Source organism: Nyctibius grandis, chromosome 3 (assembly GCF_013368605.1).
Source record: "Nyctibius grandis isolate bNycGra1 chromosome 3, bNycGra1.pri, whole genome shotgun sequence".
In the NCBI taxonomy this organism is placed as follows: Eukaryota; Metazoa; Chordata; class Aves; order Nyctibiiformes; family Nyctibiidae; genus Nyctibius; species Nyctibius grandis.
The window spans coordinates 72,112,390-72,125,418 of NC_090660.1; the positions used below are offsets into that span (position 1 = coordinate 72,112,390).

Below are 13,029 nucleotides of genomic sequence, written 5' to 3' on the forward strand. Positions count from 1 at the left end.
GATGACATCCCACTTGGCTTCATCAGTCTGTTCTTGCTGTTCTAGCAAAACCCTAATAAGCTTTCCACCAGACAGGCACAGGGACCACTGAGCTTCTCCAAGCTTTTTAATAACATCATCATTTTTATATCATCCTCTATATTATGATAGCTAAAATGCTATTTTTAGTGGAGAGGGGTTGTAAGTCTAGAGACTGTGATGTTTCTGATTGCTTTCTTTGAAAATTATTTCTTTGTTTTCATTGGTGGCGTTGCTGCTCACTAGCCATACCTGCTCTGCTTTTCTCTTTCATTCCTCCTGAAAGGAGAAATAAAACTTGGTCCCTCTGGTTCTCCATTATACCATCTGGTGATATCAAAACTACTTTATAAATCTTTATGTGGAGATATTCATTACTACCATAGGATGATCTTGCCAGTGACGATACACAGGCCATTTTCCACCATCTTCACGTGAACCATTTCTAGACATGTGTTACGACCTGGTCGCAACTAGTTCATAAATCCCTTGGAGTAAATTAAGGTGAAACGACACCAAATAACTGGTATGAAATTAAGAACAATTTATTAATACAAGGAAAGTAGCATGGTCATAAGTGTCTTGGGTTTCTAAAGGCACTGAGAAAAGAGAGAAAAGGAAAAGGAAAAAGAGGATAGAGAATATGAGAGAGGAAAAGAGAGATCACCACCCTTGGATCCAGTGAAGTTTTTTGTAGAGTTGGTCCTCTGGTAAATTGCTTGCAGGATTGGTCCTCAGGTGGCTTCTGAGCAAGCATGGTTGATGCCTTCATGTTACAAAGATGTTGCACATGTAGGCTGTCCCCAAGGAAAAGATACCATACTGCCTCAGCAGGACTTATCTCTTCCTCCAGCCAGAGTTGTAAATCACATGAATTAAGGCACAGCAAAGGTATTGTTCTGCTCCCAAGGCCCTTATCTCTTGCCAGACTTGCCGGTCTCTGTAGCACCCATCCCCTCCTCCAGCCAGAGTTGTCAAACAAGTTGTTCAAGGCACACAAACTCTGTCACAACATGCTACTGCTGCAAGGTCTGCAATAGTCTGTCTCTGTGTGTGTATTCATTTCACACAAGCCAAAGAGGATGTCACACTGACTTACTAAAGTCCACTGGAATGTTGTCTTTTTCTTCTTCATGTTATGCTTTTGCTAGGGACATAATACTGCATGACTGTCAGCTCCACGCACAGTGTCTGGAATTTCATGTACAGAGTGCTATCCATAACTTGGTCTCGGTTTACTGTGGCTTTTCACCATGATCGGCTCAGCTCTGCTCTTCCTACTGGCTAGATTGTCATTTCTTGATCCTGAAGCAATCTGCTCCTGACAATCTGGACTCACTTAATTTTCCAGTTTTCCTATGATTTTTTCTGACTTTTTTTCAGCCTGTAGAATCAAACGTACCTTCCATAATTCCATACACAAGAGGACACCCTTCAGCAGATTATTTTTCGCAATATGGGCTGCTTTCACAGGCAAGTTTTGACTCTCATCTGTCAAGCACATGGATTGTACTCTATCTGTGGCTCTAAAAATCTGAGATTCAGATGGACCAGATTTCTCCTCTGACTTTAGAGCTTCATAGAGATTTCAGACAAGGTACTAGAAGGAAAGAGGTGACTTCATGCATACCTTTTGGGTTCATTGTCCGCTTACGATTACCAGCTGAAAGTTCATTACTGCAATCTCAAGCACACAGAAGGAGTATGCTTCTTAGCCAAACAGTTAAACTTTCCAACAGACATAAGAAAAGTGAGTTTCTGAATGAACTTCCAGGCATTCTGATACATTTTTCAAAGCTTTCTGGATTGATGAGTGCTGTGTGAGTAACCAGGTGATGTTTGGATATTTACAAGTGATAATATGACTTTTGTAGTTCTGAACTCAGCACTCTCAGAATGTATGCAATGGTGAGCAGTTATTTCATTTAAACTTTACTATTTGATCTAGTCATCACTGAGGTGCCTCTGCCCCTCTACTCTACTCTCTGCCCCTCTACTCTGCTCTTCTGCTCCTCTACTCCGCTCTTGTAAGACCCCACCTGGAGTACTGCATTCAGCTCTAGGGCCCTCAACATAAGAAGGACATGGAGCTGTTGAAGCGAGTCCAGAGGAGGGCCACAAAGATGAACAGAGGGCTGGAGCACCTCTCCTATGAAGACAGGCTGAGACAGTTTGGGCTGTTCAGCCTGGAGAAGAGAAGGCTCCAGGGAGACCTTCTCGCAGCCTTCCAGTACCTGAAGGGGGCCTACAAGGAAGCTGGAGAGGGACTTTTTACAAGGGCATGTAGTGATAGGACAAGGGGAAACGGTTTTAAACTGAAAGAGGGTAGATTTAGATTAGATATTAGGAAGAAATTCTTTCCTGTGAGGGTGGTGAGACACAGGAACAGGTTGCCCAGAGAGGTTGCGGATGCTCCCTCCCTGGCAGTGTTCAAGGCCAGGTTGGATGGGGCTTTGAGCAACCTGGTCTAGTGGAAGGTGTTCCTGCCCATGGCAGGGGGGTTGGTACTAGATGATCTTTCAGGTCCCTTCCAACCCAAACCGTTCTATGATTCTATGATTCTATGAGGTCTGCTGTAAGAATGACTGGTTGCAACCAAAAGGACAATTAGATAGTTTTGTTAGAATTGTCTAAGGTAAAGTATGCAAATATACCATTTAGTTAGCTAATAAAAAATCTTCCTGTGAAGCTTGTATTAGTCTTTTCAGAAAAGTTAATAAATATACAGGTGAATTCCTGCCTTTCACATAGAAGTGGCCCTGATACTTCAGGTAGAGAATAGGATTTATAAGTGGCAAAATTATGTTATCATAATGCCCAGCAGTAATATTCTTTTGGCAGACGTAGGTGAGGTAAGTGATGATGTGACAAAAAGTAAATGCAAAGTTGTGTAGTTTAGTGAAGATTAGCAAAAATTGTGGAAAATTCTAGAACAGCCTAGAAAAGCAGCATTTATTATGCAAAGAAGTCTAAGTACAGTGCAAGAACATGTTGGATTTTAATATGCGTCCACATTTTGTATGCACATCCTTTATCCTCTCTTAACTCTATGCAGTTTCTTCTGGGTTTTCAATTACTTTTAACCTTTTACTAAAAACATCAGGTCATTATGGACAGCACAATTAAGGAGTGTACTTATTGTGCAGTGGTGGGCAGAAAAGTTAATTAGATGTTCAGCTTCATTAAGAATGAGATGGAGAATAAATAGGAAAGATAACATATTCTTTTATGTATGTTGATATTCCAAACTCACATTGAATACTGAATTCACTTTACATTATATTATCTCAAAAAGAAGGGGATGTAAAAAATATAACTGTCCAAAAAGAAAAAAGCGATGAAAGGAATTCATTAGTGTTATGAACAAATGAGGTAATCACATCAGGAGGGAGCAAAATGTCCAGGGCTATTTCAAATGGAAAGATGTTGAAGACGCAGTGGAGATATAGGTAGAGGATATACAGTGGAATCACATAGAGAAAACATGATAGCAGGGAGACTGCGTCAGCAGTGCTGTTTGTACTTTCTAATAACAGAACAAAGGAGCTGTATAATTGCTTTATGTGATTAAACAGTAGCTTTGTAATGTTCAAAAGAAAATCCTTTCCCTTTCTGTAATGAAAAATTAACTTGTGGAATGCAATGATGCAAGAAATTGAGCAAATAGCTTAGTGTGATGCAAGGATGGATTGCAGTGCCGAGAGGGAATAAGAAAAGGCTTTGCAATCACATAGAATAAAATAAAACAAAAGAGGTCATCAATCCTAATGCTTCTAACCATAAGCCATTCATGTACCAGCATTCATTATGTTCATTATTACTACAGCTGTGCTTTGAGGGAACAGTGTCACAATATCAGTAAGATCACAATGAGAGAGTAAAAACTGCCTCTCAAACAGTATCCTAAACTGTGACCATCAGACTGTTCCCACATATCATCACCTAAATTTTTAACAGTGGAGATTGCTAACCTGAAACCACCATAGACTCCCTGACAGTGCTCATGCTGGAATCTACTCCTTGCCCATCTTCCCCATGCTCCTCGCAGGGGACATTGTGTTTGGGATTGTCCAGGCAAATTATTGCAGTGGCTCTCTAGTATTCGTTTATTGATTGCATCTAGGGGTTGTAGCATAGGACTTTTAATAACTTCCACAGTATCATAACACACTGCCTGTGATTGTCACTGATTCCTTCTCAACAGAGAAATTTGCAGAGTGTGCAAGCATGACATTGTTCTGGGTACTAAAAAGGCAAGAAAATCACCAGTGTGTAGCTCAGAAATACTGCCTCGTGAAGGAGTAAAACAAATCTACAGTCAGAGGAACAGTCATAGAGTCATAGAATCACAGAATCATAGAATCATAGAATCATTTAGGTTAGAAAGGACCTATAAGATAATCGAGTCCAACCATAACCTAACACTGCCACATCCACCACTAAACCATGTCCCCAGGCACGAGATCTATAGGTCTTTTAAACACCTTCAGGGATGGTGACTCCACCACTTCCCTGGGCAGCCTGTTTCAATGCTTGATAACCCTCTTGGTGAAGAAACTTTTCCTAATATCCAATTTTAACCATCCCTGATGCCACTTGAGGCCATTTCCTCTCGTCCTGTCACTTGTTACTCGAGAGAAGAGATTAGCACCCTCCTTGCTACAACCTCCTTTCAGGTAGTTGTAGACAGCAATAAGGTCTCCCCTCAGCCTCCTTTTCTCCAGACTAAACAACGCCAGTTCCCTCAGCTGCTCCTCATAGGACTTGTTCTCCAGACCCTTCACCAGCTTCGTTGCCCTTCTTTGGACTCTCTCCAGCACCTCAATGTCTTTCTTGTAGTGATGGGCCCAAAACTGAACATGGTATTCGAGGTGTGGCCTCACCAGTGCCGAGTACAGGGGGACGAGCACCTCCCTAGTCCTGCTGGCCACACTATTTCTGATACAAGCCAGGATGCTGTTGGCCTTGACCACCTGGGCACACTGCTGGCTTATGTTCAGCCAGCTGTTGACCACCACCTTTTCCACCAGTGGTCCTTTTCCACCAGGCCACTTTTCAGCCACTCTTCTCCAAGCCTGTAGTGTTGCATGGGGTTGTTGTGACTCGAGTGCAGGACCCAGAACTTAGCCTTGTTGAACCTCATACAGTTGGCCTCAGCCCATCGATCCAGCCTGTACAGATCCCTCTGTCCTACCCTCAAGCAGATCTCCTGCTCAACTTGGTGTTGTCTGCAGACTTACTGAGGGTGCACTCATATTGCACCTGAGATGTAACTCTGGCCTTTCCTTTCAGCAGCAGACCACAAAGCAGAGCTGCACACTGCTCCTGAGAGTCTTCACCCTGCACGGCACTGAGCGCTCTGCCTGGACCCCAGCCAAGCCATTAGCCTGAGGGCTGGGCTGCTCTACTGCACCCAAGTGGACTCCTTATGAGCAGTCACTAAACTTGTGCTGTGACGGGTTGCAATCAGTTGCCTGCTCCATTTGGGATCAAGTTTCTGGAGACCTCAGGGAGGGATTTTTTGAGATCTCAGGAGTGTAAAAATTTTATGCTTTATCTTGGACTGATTCCCTGCTAGATGGTGTGACACATCCCTGGGCTGAGGCAAAGGGAAGAGAAGATGTCACCTCCCAATTCTCTTGTGTAGGCTTCTGGTGGAAGCTGGTCCTACCAGGGGTCCAAAGAGCACCACCACCTGCACTCACTGTCCCCGATCACAGGGACTGCAAAGGTCCCTGTTTTTCAGCCAAATTACACATAAGAAAGGGTCCTTGAACAGTCACATTAACATCAGGGACAAAGTATTCATTTGAGAAAGGTGCCTGCAATATGAATGAGTGTATGTAGGAGGAGATTCATAACACTGACTTGAATGCAGAGCGTGTAATTCAGGGGCTATTGGTTGCTATGGAGTTCAACTGAAGTGGAAAGTGACAGCAAAAAAAGCTCATAATACTTGTATATAGAAGAACCTCCAGTAGAAATGTAACATAGGGAATATTTTTATATCTTTAAGAAAGCCACTGAGAGGCAATTTTTTCATGATATAAGAATAAACTGATGCAGTTTCTTTCTGCAGGCTGGTACATTCCCCTTCACTGGCAATGGCAGAAGCTTCCAGCTCACTCCAAGCAGGAATTCAAAGCCAGTCAGATATCTATGAATGACTGGCCTCCTTTCAGTTATAAGCTAAGCAGTGGATTTCTAATGTTGTTAAATACAGTTCAGGTCTCAGCTTAGTCTACTCTGTTCTTTGTAACCAGTGCACCATTGGACTAAACATTTGCAAAGAAAAAAATCAGTACACTTATCTATCCAGTCTGTTATCCTGGATGTAAAGTTACTTGGGAATTTTATTTATATACTCACACAGATGCTGTGGGGAAAAACTTGCTATCTTTTCATTACAAAACAAGAGAGATGGCTGTCTGAATCTGACATACTGGAACAACCAAAGATAGTTAGACTGGATGTGACAGAAGAATAATTCGGAGCTATGACATTAACTTAAGGTAACCTGTGTTTTACTAAGTGGGAGTTCTATCTGCATATATTCTGGTTCTACAGAGAAATAAAAAAATTTGTAACAGGCATGACAAAGAAGGGGTTGGTATCCTACAAAATAAGAAAAAGTCTCATATTGTTGTGTAAGAATTTCTTGCTGGTGAATTATTCGTATTTTTGCAGCTAACAAGTTTAAATGGCTTTGAATTGTTCTATGAAGAAAGCTACCCATGGCTGGTCAAAATATTTGTTATGAACATTTGCTGTGAATGCAACCCGTTTTCTCTGTGAATCGCAGACAAGCCTTGCTAATTTCTGCACACATACGTGCTATTCAGACCTCAGATGAGACAAACAAGCCCTTTTCAGTGCATGAGTCAGATGTGAGCTCCTCTGTTTGACTGTTCATCTTCTCTGGTGCAGGATTAGTCAAGTGAGTCACCATGTTTGTTCACGATTCTTCATTTTGCAATTATTCTTTCTGGTTATTCTTCAGCCAAGGGCTGCCCCACGTTGTGCATGGTTCACATGAGGAGCCTTTCCTCACCAAAAGGGCATAAAATGTGAAGTTCAGGTCTTGCAGTGGTTGGACTGACTGCCATTTTCCTCTGATGCCAGAGAGGCAGGATAGCTACTCATAATCATGAGTTTGAATCAAGACATGAATCCCCAAGGAATGTATGTCAGTAAATTCCAATGCTTTTTTCAGCAGAGGCAAGATTTAAAATGCTAAAATAAATACATGCATTAAAAAAAACCAGATGTTTTCTAAGAACACATTACCAGAAGTTGGGGCTTTCTTATCAATACTTCATGAAGAGAAAGGAGAATTTAATCTGCTGAAATAAATGACTTCATACGATTTATGAATACTGGTTCAAAACCCAATGCTGACTGGATTCCATGGGCTTTTCCATGAACAGCATACTTTGGCTGTGTGAAGGAGCCATTCGGCATGCTCCTTCCTGGGTTCTCCCTACTCCACAGCATTGATCTGCTGTGTTGTTCACATCTCCTTTTCTAAGCCTTTCCTTACAACTTCTTCAGCTTCGATTAGCTCAAATAATTTGGGACAACCTGAACATGTTTTTCTGGTCCTTCTTTTTTCTTCCTCTTCTGTGCATTACTCCCAGTGGGAATCCTCCTTGCAGGGCAGTGCCAGCTCTCCCCCACTCAAAGCTAAGCGTGCATTTTTGCTCTCTGTTGGTGATTTACCGTGTGGGGATGGAACAAACCGAGATGTGGTCTCTTACTTGATTTGTATCGATGCCATGTTTGCAGCTTGCTAAATGTTATTCAACTTTGGCCACAGTTTTTCCTTGAGGTGTACTATACAGTCTTCTCTTTAGGTGTTCAAAGACGACTCAATGAAACCAGTTTTATATTGCTTAGTCTTTTGTTAGCTTATATTAAATATGATAGTGTAACTTCACTTCTTTGTTACATTTAAAAGGTGATACATTCATTGATTTGGTATCCAAATGCTTTTTTTAACAGGTAAAGAAACTGCTTTTATCTGTATTTGTATTTAACTAAGCCACCTTTTGAGTATTGCAGGACAGAGGCTCTTACTGCACACTAATTTAGAGATGTTAAGCTGGGTTTTCTGCAACTGCCAAGATAATGATACTGGTCTGAACTTTGTTAGCCTTCTGTCTTGTGGGACAGTCAGGATTTTTAGTGACAGTTTGGTTTTGCTTACTACCAGACAATCTTAATGGCTTCAGCTGCCAGTACTTCTGTATGTTCATACTTTTAACCATCTGAATTATCCAGTTAATTTCATAGCATGCCTAAAACAGACCCTGTTTTAGAGGCCTGAACCCTTAACTGTTCAGAGAGAGTAATGTCAAAAGCTTTTACTGATGCTGTCTTCTTCAAAATGTGGCACTTACAGCATGTCTTACTTGACTCCTTATTTTCCAACAGTCCCTTATCTTTATTATCCGTGTCTCTCTTCAAAATGACTGGTAGCAGAGACATGCAAATAGATCATTTAATTTCCCTGCAATGTCTTTATCCCCTTTAATTTTTCCCATTGCACCCTAGTACTCCACTGAGCCTTTTGATTCTCTCACAGCCTGCTTATGCCTCTTATAATTAAGTAATTTCTTCTTATTTATTTTCGTGTTATGCCTTTGGCTAATCTCCCCACCAAATCCCTCAGCTAAACCATCTTCATTTTTGTTTTACATTATTGTTCCTTACCACCAGCTTCTGTTGGGCTAACTTCCCATTTTCCAAAGGATATTTGAAGAGCCTCTTTTGTGGTACCTTTCCATTCAGCCAAGGCGGATAGACCCTCTCCCTCCCTCCTCCTTTTTGTCTTTCTGGGGCTTGTGCAAATCTTTTGTAACTCATTAGTGGCTCACTTCAGCAGGCTCCATGCTGAACCCTTAGAGCACCTTACACATTTCCCTTTGTGTAATAGTAATTTATTTATTTCACTTTTTTTGTGTGTGTGAGAGGGTTAAACTGGTAGGGAGAGGGAAGGGAACATTAAGCAAAGGAACAAAAGAGGTGGACTAATAGAAAGTGGTTCTGTGTTCATGCATAGAAAATTATTTGGATGCAAATCAGTCACACAGCTGAATGATTTGTCTCAAAGCCTCCAGATTAGGGAGCAGAGGGCTTCAGCCTCAAGTGGCACTCTGTCTGATTTCTGTCGAGACCGTACATTCACAAAACAACGCGCCTGCAAACAGCCCACCTGGAGGTCTTGTGCGCTGCTTTCCTGTCTCCTTGTACACATCTGAAAAATGCCTTTGTGTTCAATTTGAATTATTTCCTACACAATGTCTTAAAATTGCAAAGACATAGAGCAGGGGAGGGATCTGGACAGGGGACAGCCAGATTAGTTATGTACTAAGAAACACTGGGTGCCATATCTCCCAGGTAAATAACTTCTACTTAGTCCATCTTCCCCAATCTAGCCAGAAAGCCCATCCATGAATGATGATATCATTCTGTGTTGACACCAACAAGAGAGTGGAGAAGGCTGGCATGTGTGTGAGGACACTTTTGGACAACTGCACACCTCTGAGAACTTCCACAGGGCAGTTCTTGGGGAAGGCTGACCCCCTTGAATAGGGATGTTGGGGTGGAGTAGCATAGGATATATTAAGTAGATATGGTCTAGGGGTGCAATCGTTTTTTTCGTCACTGAAAGTCTAGTAATTTGATGCTGTTTGAAAGTCATCACTCGTTTCAGCTGGGCAGTGAGTAGTATATTCATATCAGAGTTTTTTTGAAATAAATTTAGACTGAAAATAAATGTCAGTTGCCAGTCCAGTTGGTATGCCTTCACCTTACGTTGACAAGGAAAGTACATCTTCAGTTTGTCTGTTTAGCACAGCTTCTCCATACGATTTGGAAAGGTCAAGGTTGTCCTGTTACTGCAAATGAGGGAGGGGTGATCTGGTACCCAGCAGCAACAAAGTTACAGAATCACAGAGTCATTTTGGTTGGAAAGGACCTTTAAGATCATCAAGTCCAACCTTTAACCTAACACCACCGAGTCAACCACATCTACTCGTCTTTTAAATACCTCCAGGGATGGTGACAAAACCACTTCCCTGGACAGCCTGTTCCAGTGCTTGATAACCCTTTCTGTGAAGAAATTTTTCCTAATATCCAACCTAAACCTCCCCTGGTGCAACTTAAGGCCATTTCCTCTCATCCTATCACTTGTTACCTGGGAGAAGAAACCAACACCCTCCTTGCTACAACCTCCTTTCACTTAGCAATAAGGTCTCCCCTGAGTCTCCTTTACTCCAGACTAAACAACCCCAGTTCCCTCAGCCGCTCCTCATAAGACTTGTTCTCCAGACCCTTCACCAGCTCTGTTGCCCTTCTTTGGACTTTCTCCAGCACCTCAATGTCTTTCTTGTAGTGACAGCCCAAAACTGAACACAGTATTCAAGTTGCGGCCTCACCAGTCCTGAGTATAGAGGGACGATCACTTCCCTTGCCCTGCTGGCCACACTGTTTCTGATTGATAAAAGTTAAACATCTTTAAATAATATGTATTGCAAGTTTCCTCAGCAATTAAACTTCAGAGAAGCTTCTACCTTAGGCATAGAGGCACAGTTCAGAAACAGCTTTTTCAAGGGACCATGTCTTTAGAGAAGGAATGTACATTTCCACTCAAAACCTGCTGAGAGAAAAGAGAAAAAAAAGAAAACACTTCACCATTAAATTTATCACGTGTTGCTGCTGTTCAAGGGTAGAGGTCTTGATGGTAGAGAAGATTGTTTTAACTGGACATAGGTTTTTTCTCTCAGGCGGAATTTGAAACAATGCTTTTGTAGGCTTAGATAACTTGTTTTAAATTAAAGAGAACAGCAGAAAAGGATTAAATGAAAATCTCCGTGGGAGAACGTGGTGAGAGCCTTCCCTATAACAGACCTCAGGCCTCATCAAAATTTGAGAATTATGCAGAGGTAAAGCAGACCACAATAGCAGTATGTTACAATTTCATTTTACAGAAGGTTAAGCTGTACTTTCTGAAGTTTCCTTGCTTGTTGCTCTCTAAAAGAACCTGTTGTTTGTAAATCATCTTAACAGGAAGGACAAATGACAAGAGGGCCTGATTCAGCTTACTCAGGTGTCCAACTTGTTTTTGTAAAATGCATGAGATGGAAGTAGAGAGTGGCCCAGGCTTCTCAGTACAGACTTTCACATTAAAGAAAATGTTTCAACATTTTCTTCTCTGTCACTTGCTGTCTCCTTCAGGGCCTCCAAGGTTTCTAATTATTCTCCCAGAGCTGAGGGAAACCTTGCAGCCTGCCTGTTGGTAGCTGCTAATTGATAAACAGTTCCCATTTTGAGTGGATGCAGCTATTTTGCATGTTGCATTTGGTTTGCAGAAATAAGGCAACAGTCAAACTTTATTGTGCAAAGCCTTGGATCATTCCCTCCACTCAAGCAGGAAGCCAGGGAGCCTAGTTGTAACCAAACCATTTATATTAATATTGTACCAATTTATTTCCTTTTCTGATTTTCCTCTTTATAATAGAAAGAAAAGAAAATGAAAAAAACCCAAACAAAAAACTGGTAAAGTATATCCAAAGGAGCAGGGATTTAAACTGATAGCTTGAATCCATTTCGTTTCACCACAGAGAAATATTTTCCTAAAGTAGCTTAGCTAAAAATCTATTGTAAGGAATGCCAGAAGAATCAAAAAGATTTAATTCAGGGTTTATTTTATCCCCCTGTGAGCAGGACTTATCACATCAAGCAAAGGAATGTGAGTTTCGGAGCAGGAGCGCTTTAGTGACACCTCTGAAACAACTCTCTTTTCAGAAGAATTCTAACAGAATAAATCCCCGTCCCTTGCTCATGCCCCATCCACAGCAAAGCTGAATATCTTGAGGTTTGAAGATAACTGCAACCATTTATTTTCTTTTTTTTCTGCTTTGGCTTTAGGAACTCCTTCATAGATATCCTTCGGGCTATCCTACTGTCATTGGAAGTGCTTATCGAAGATCAGGAGCTTCAGATAAATGGCTTCATTCTAATTATAGATTGGAGCAACTTCTCCTTCAAGCAAGCCTCCAAGCTTACACCATCTATCCTCAAACTGGCCATTGAAGGGTTACAGGTAGGCGGAGGGCAGTACATGTAGCTGCAACTTTTATTGCTGGAGCCAGTCATTTTTACCTCATCAGGCACTGGGCAGGGTGAAGGGTGGTGGGAGAAAATAATACAGAACGCTTTAGTGTCCAATCCATTAGCAGCATAGATTGATTTTCAGACGTTTCATTTTGACTGTCTTTCGCTTTTATATCAGCTGTAAATCAGTGTAACCAATGTGTGTGTTGCTTACCGCAGCATTAAGAAGGACAGTTAGAGATTTGAGGATTAATCCATCAGAGAATTCAGAGGGATTAAAATCCAGCAGCATCTGCTTTCTGGAGTATACAGTCCACATGCAAGCACATCTGTATGTAGAAGGAGGGTGGAAGAAGAAGACAGCAGCTCCCTCACCAGATGGAAGTGTGCTGCCGTGTTCACGCAGATGAATTTGAGTCAGAGGGAAATGAGGAAGAGGGAGGACAGGCTCCCTGTTGTGCCCTCATTCTGACTGCCTTAATTTGTCACACAGCATCCTGTTACATTATGGTTCAGACTGTTCAGGGGCTGTGCATCCACTTGGTGCTTCCAAGTAAATAAGAGCAAGCTAAAACCGTGTGCTGTTACAGCATTAGGTGGAAAGTGAGGACAAGGCAGCTGGGGCCTGATGGGGCAACCTGAGAATGAGGATAAGCTGTGGTGCTTGGAGAGGACTTCAGCCCTTTCCACTAGAGTCTGAGCCCATCTCTGCTGTTAGACCTGAGATGGATTTTTAGTTTTGAAGTAGTCTGACATACCATATTAATTGTGGGCATTTGATAGAATCCAAGGACTATTTATGTTGGAAGGACCTCTGGAGATCACAGAATCACAGAATCACAGAATGTTAGGGATTGGAAGGGACCTCGAAAGATCATCTAGTCCAATCCCCCT

At 41.9% G+C, this 13,029-nt stretch overlaps 1 protein-coding gene across 1 annotated transcript in view; it reads left to right on the plus strand.

Moving 5' to 3' along the window:
• CLVS1 (clavesin 1) overlaps window positions 1-13,029 on the plus strand; it is a 113,565-nt gene that overhangs the window by 24,739 nt on the left and 75,797 nt on the right. The window contains 1 exon segment of the mRNA XM_068396975.1: window positions 11,950-12,124. Coding sequence (XP_068253076.1) covers window positions 11,950-12,124 — 175 coding nt within the window.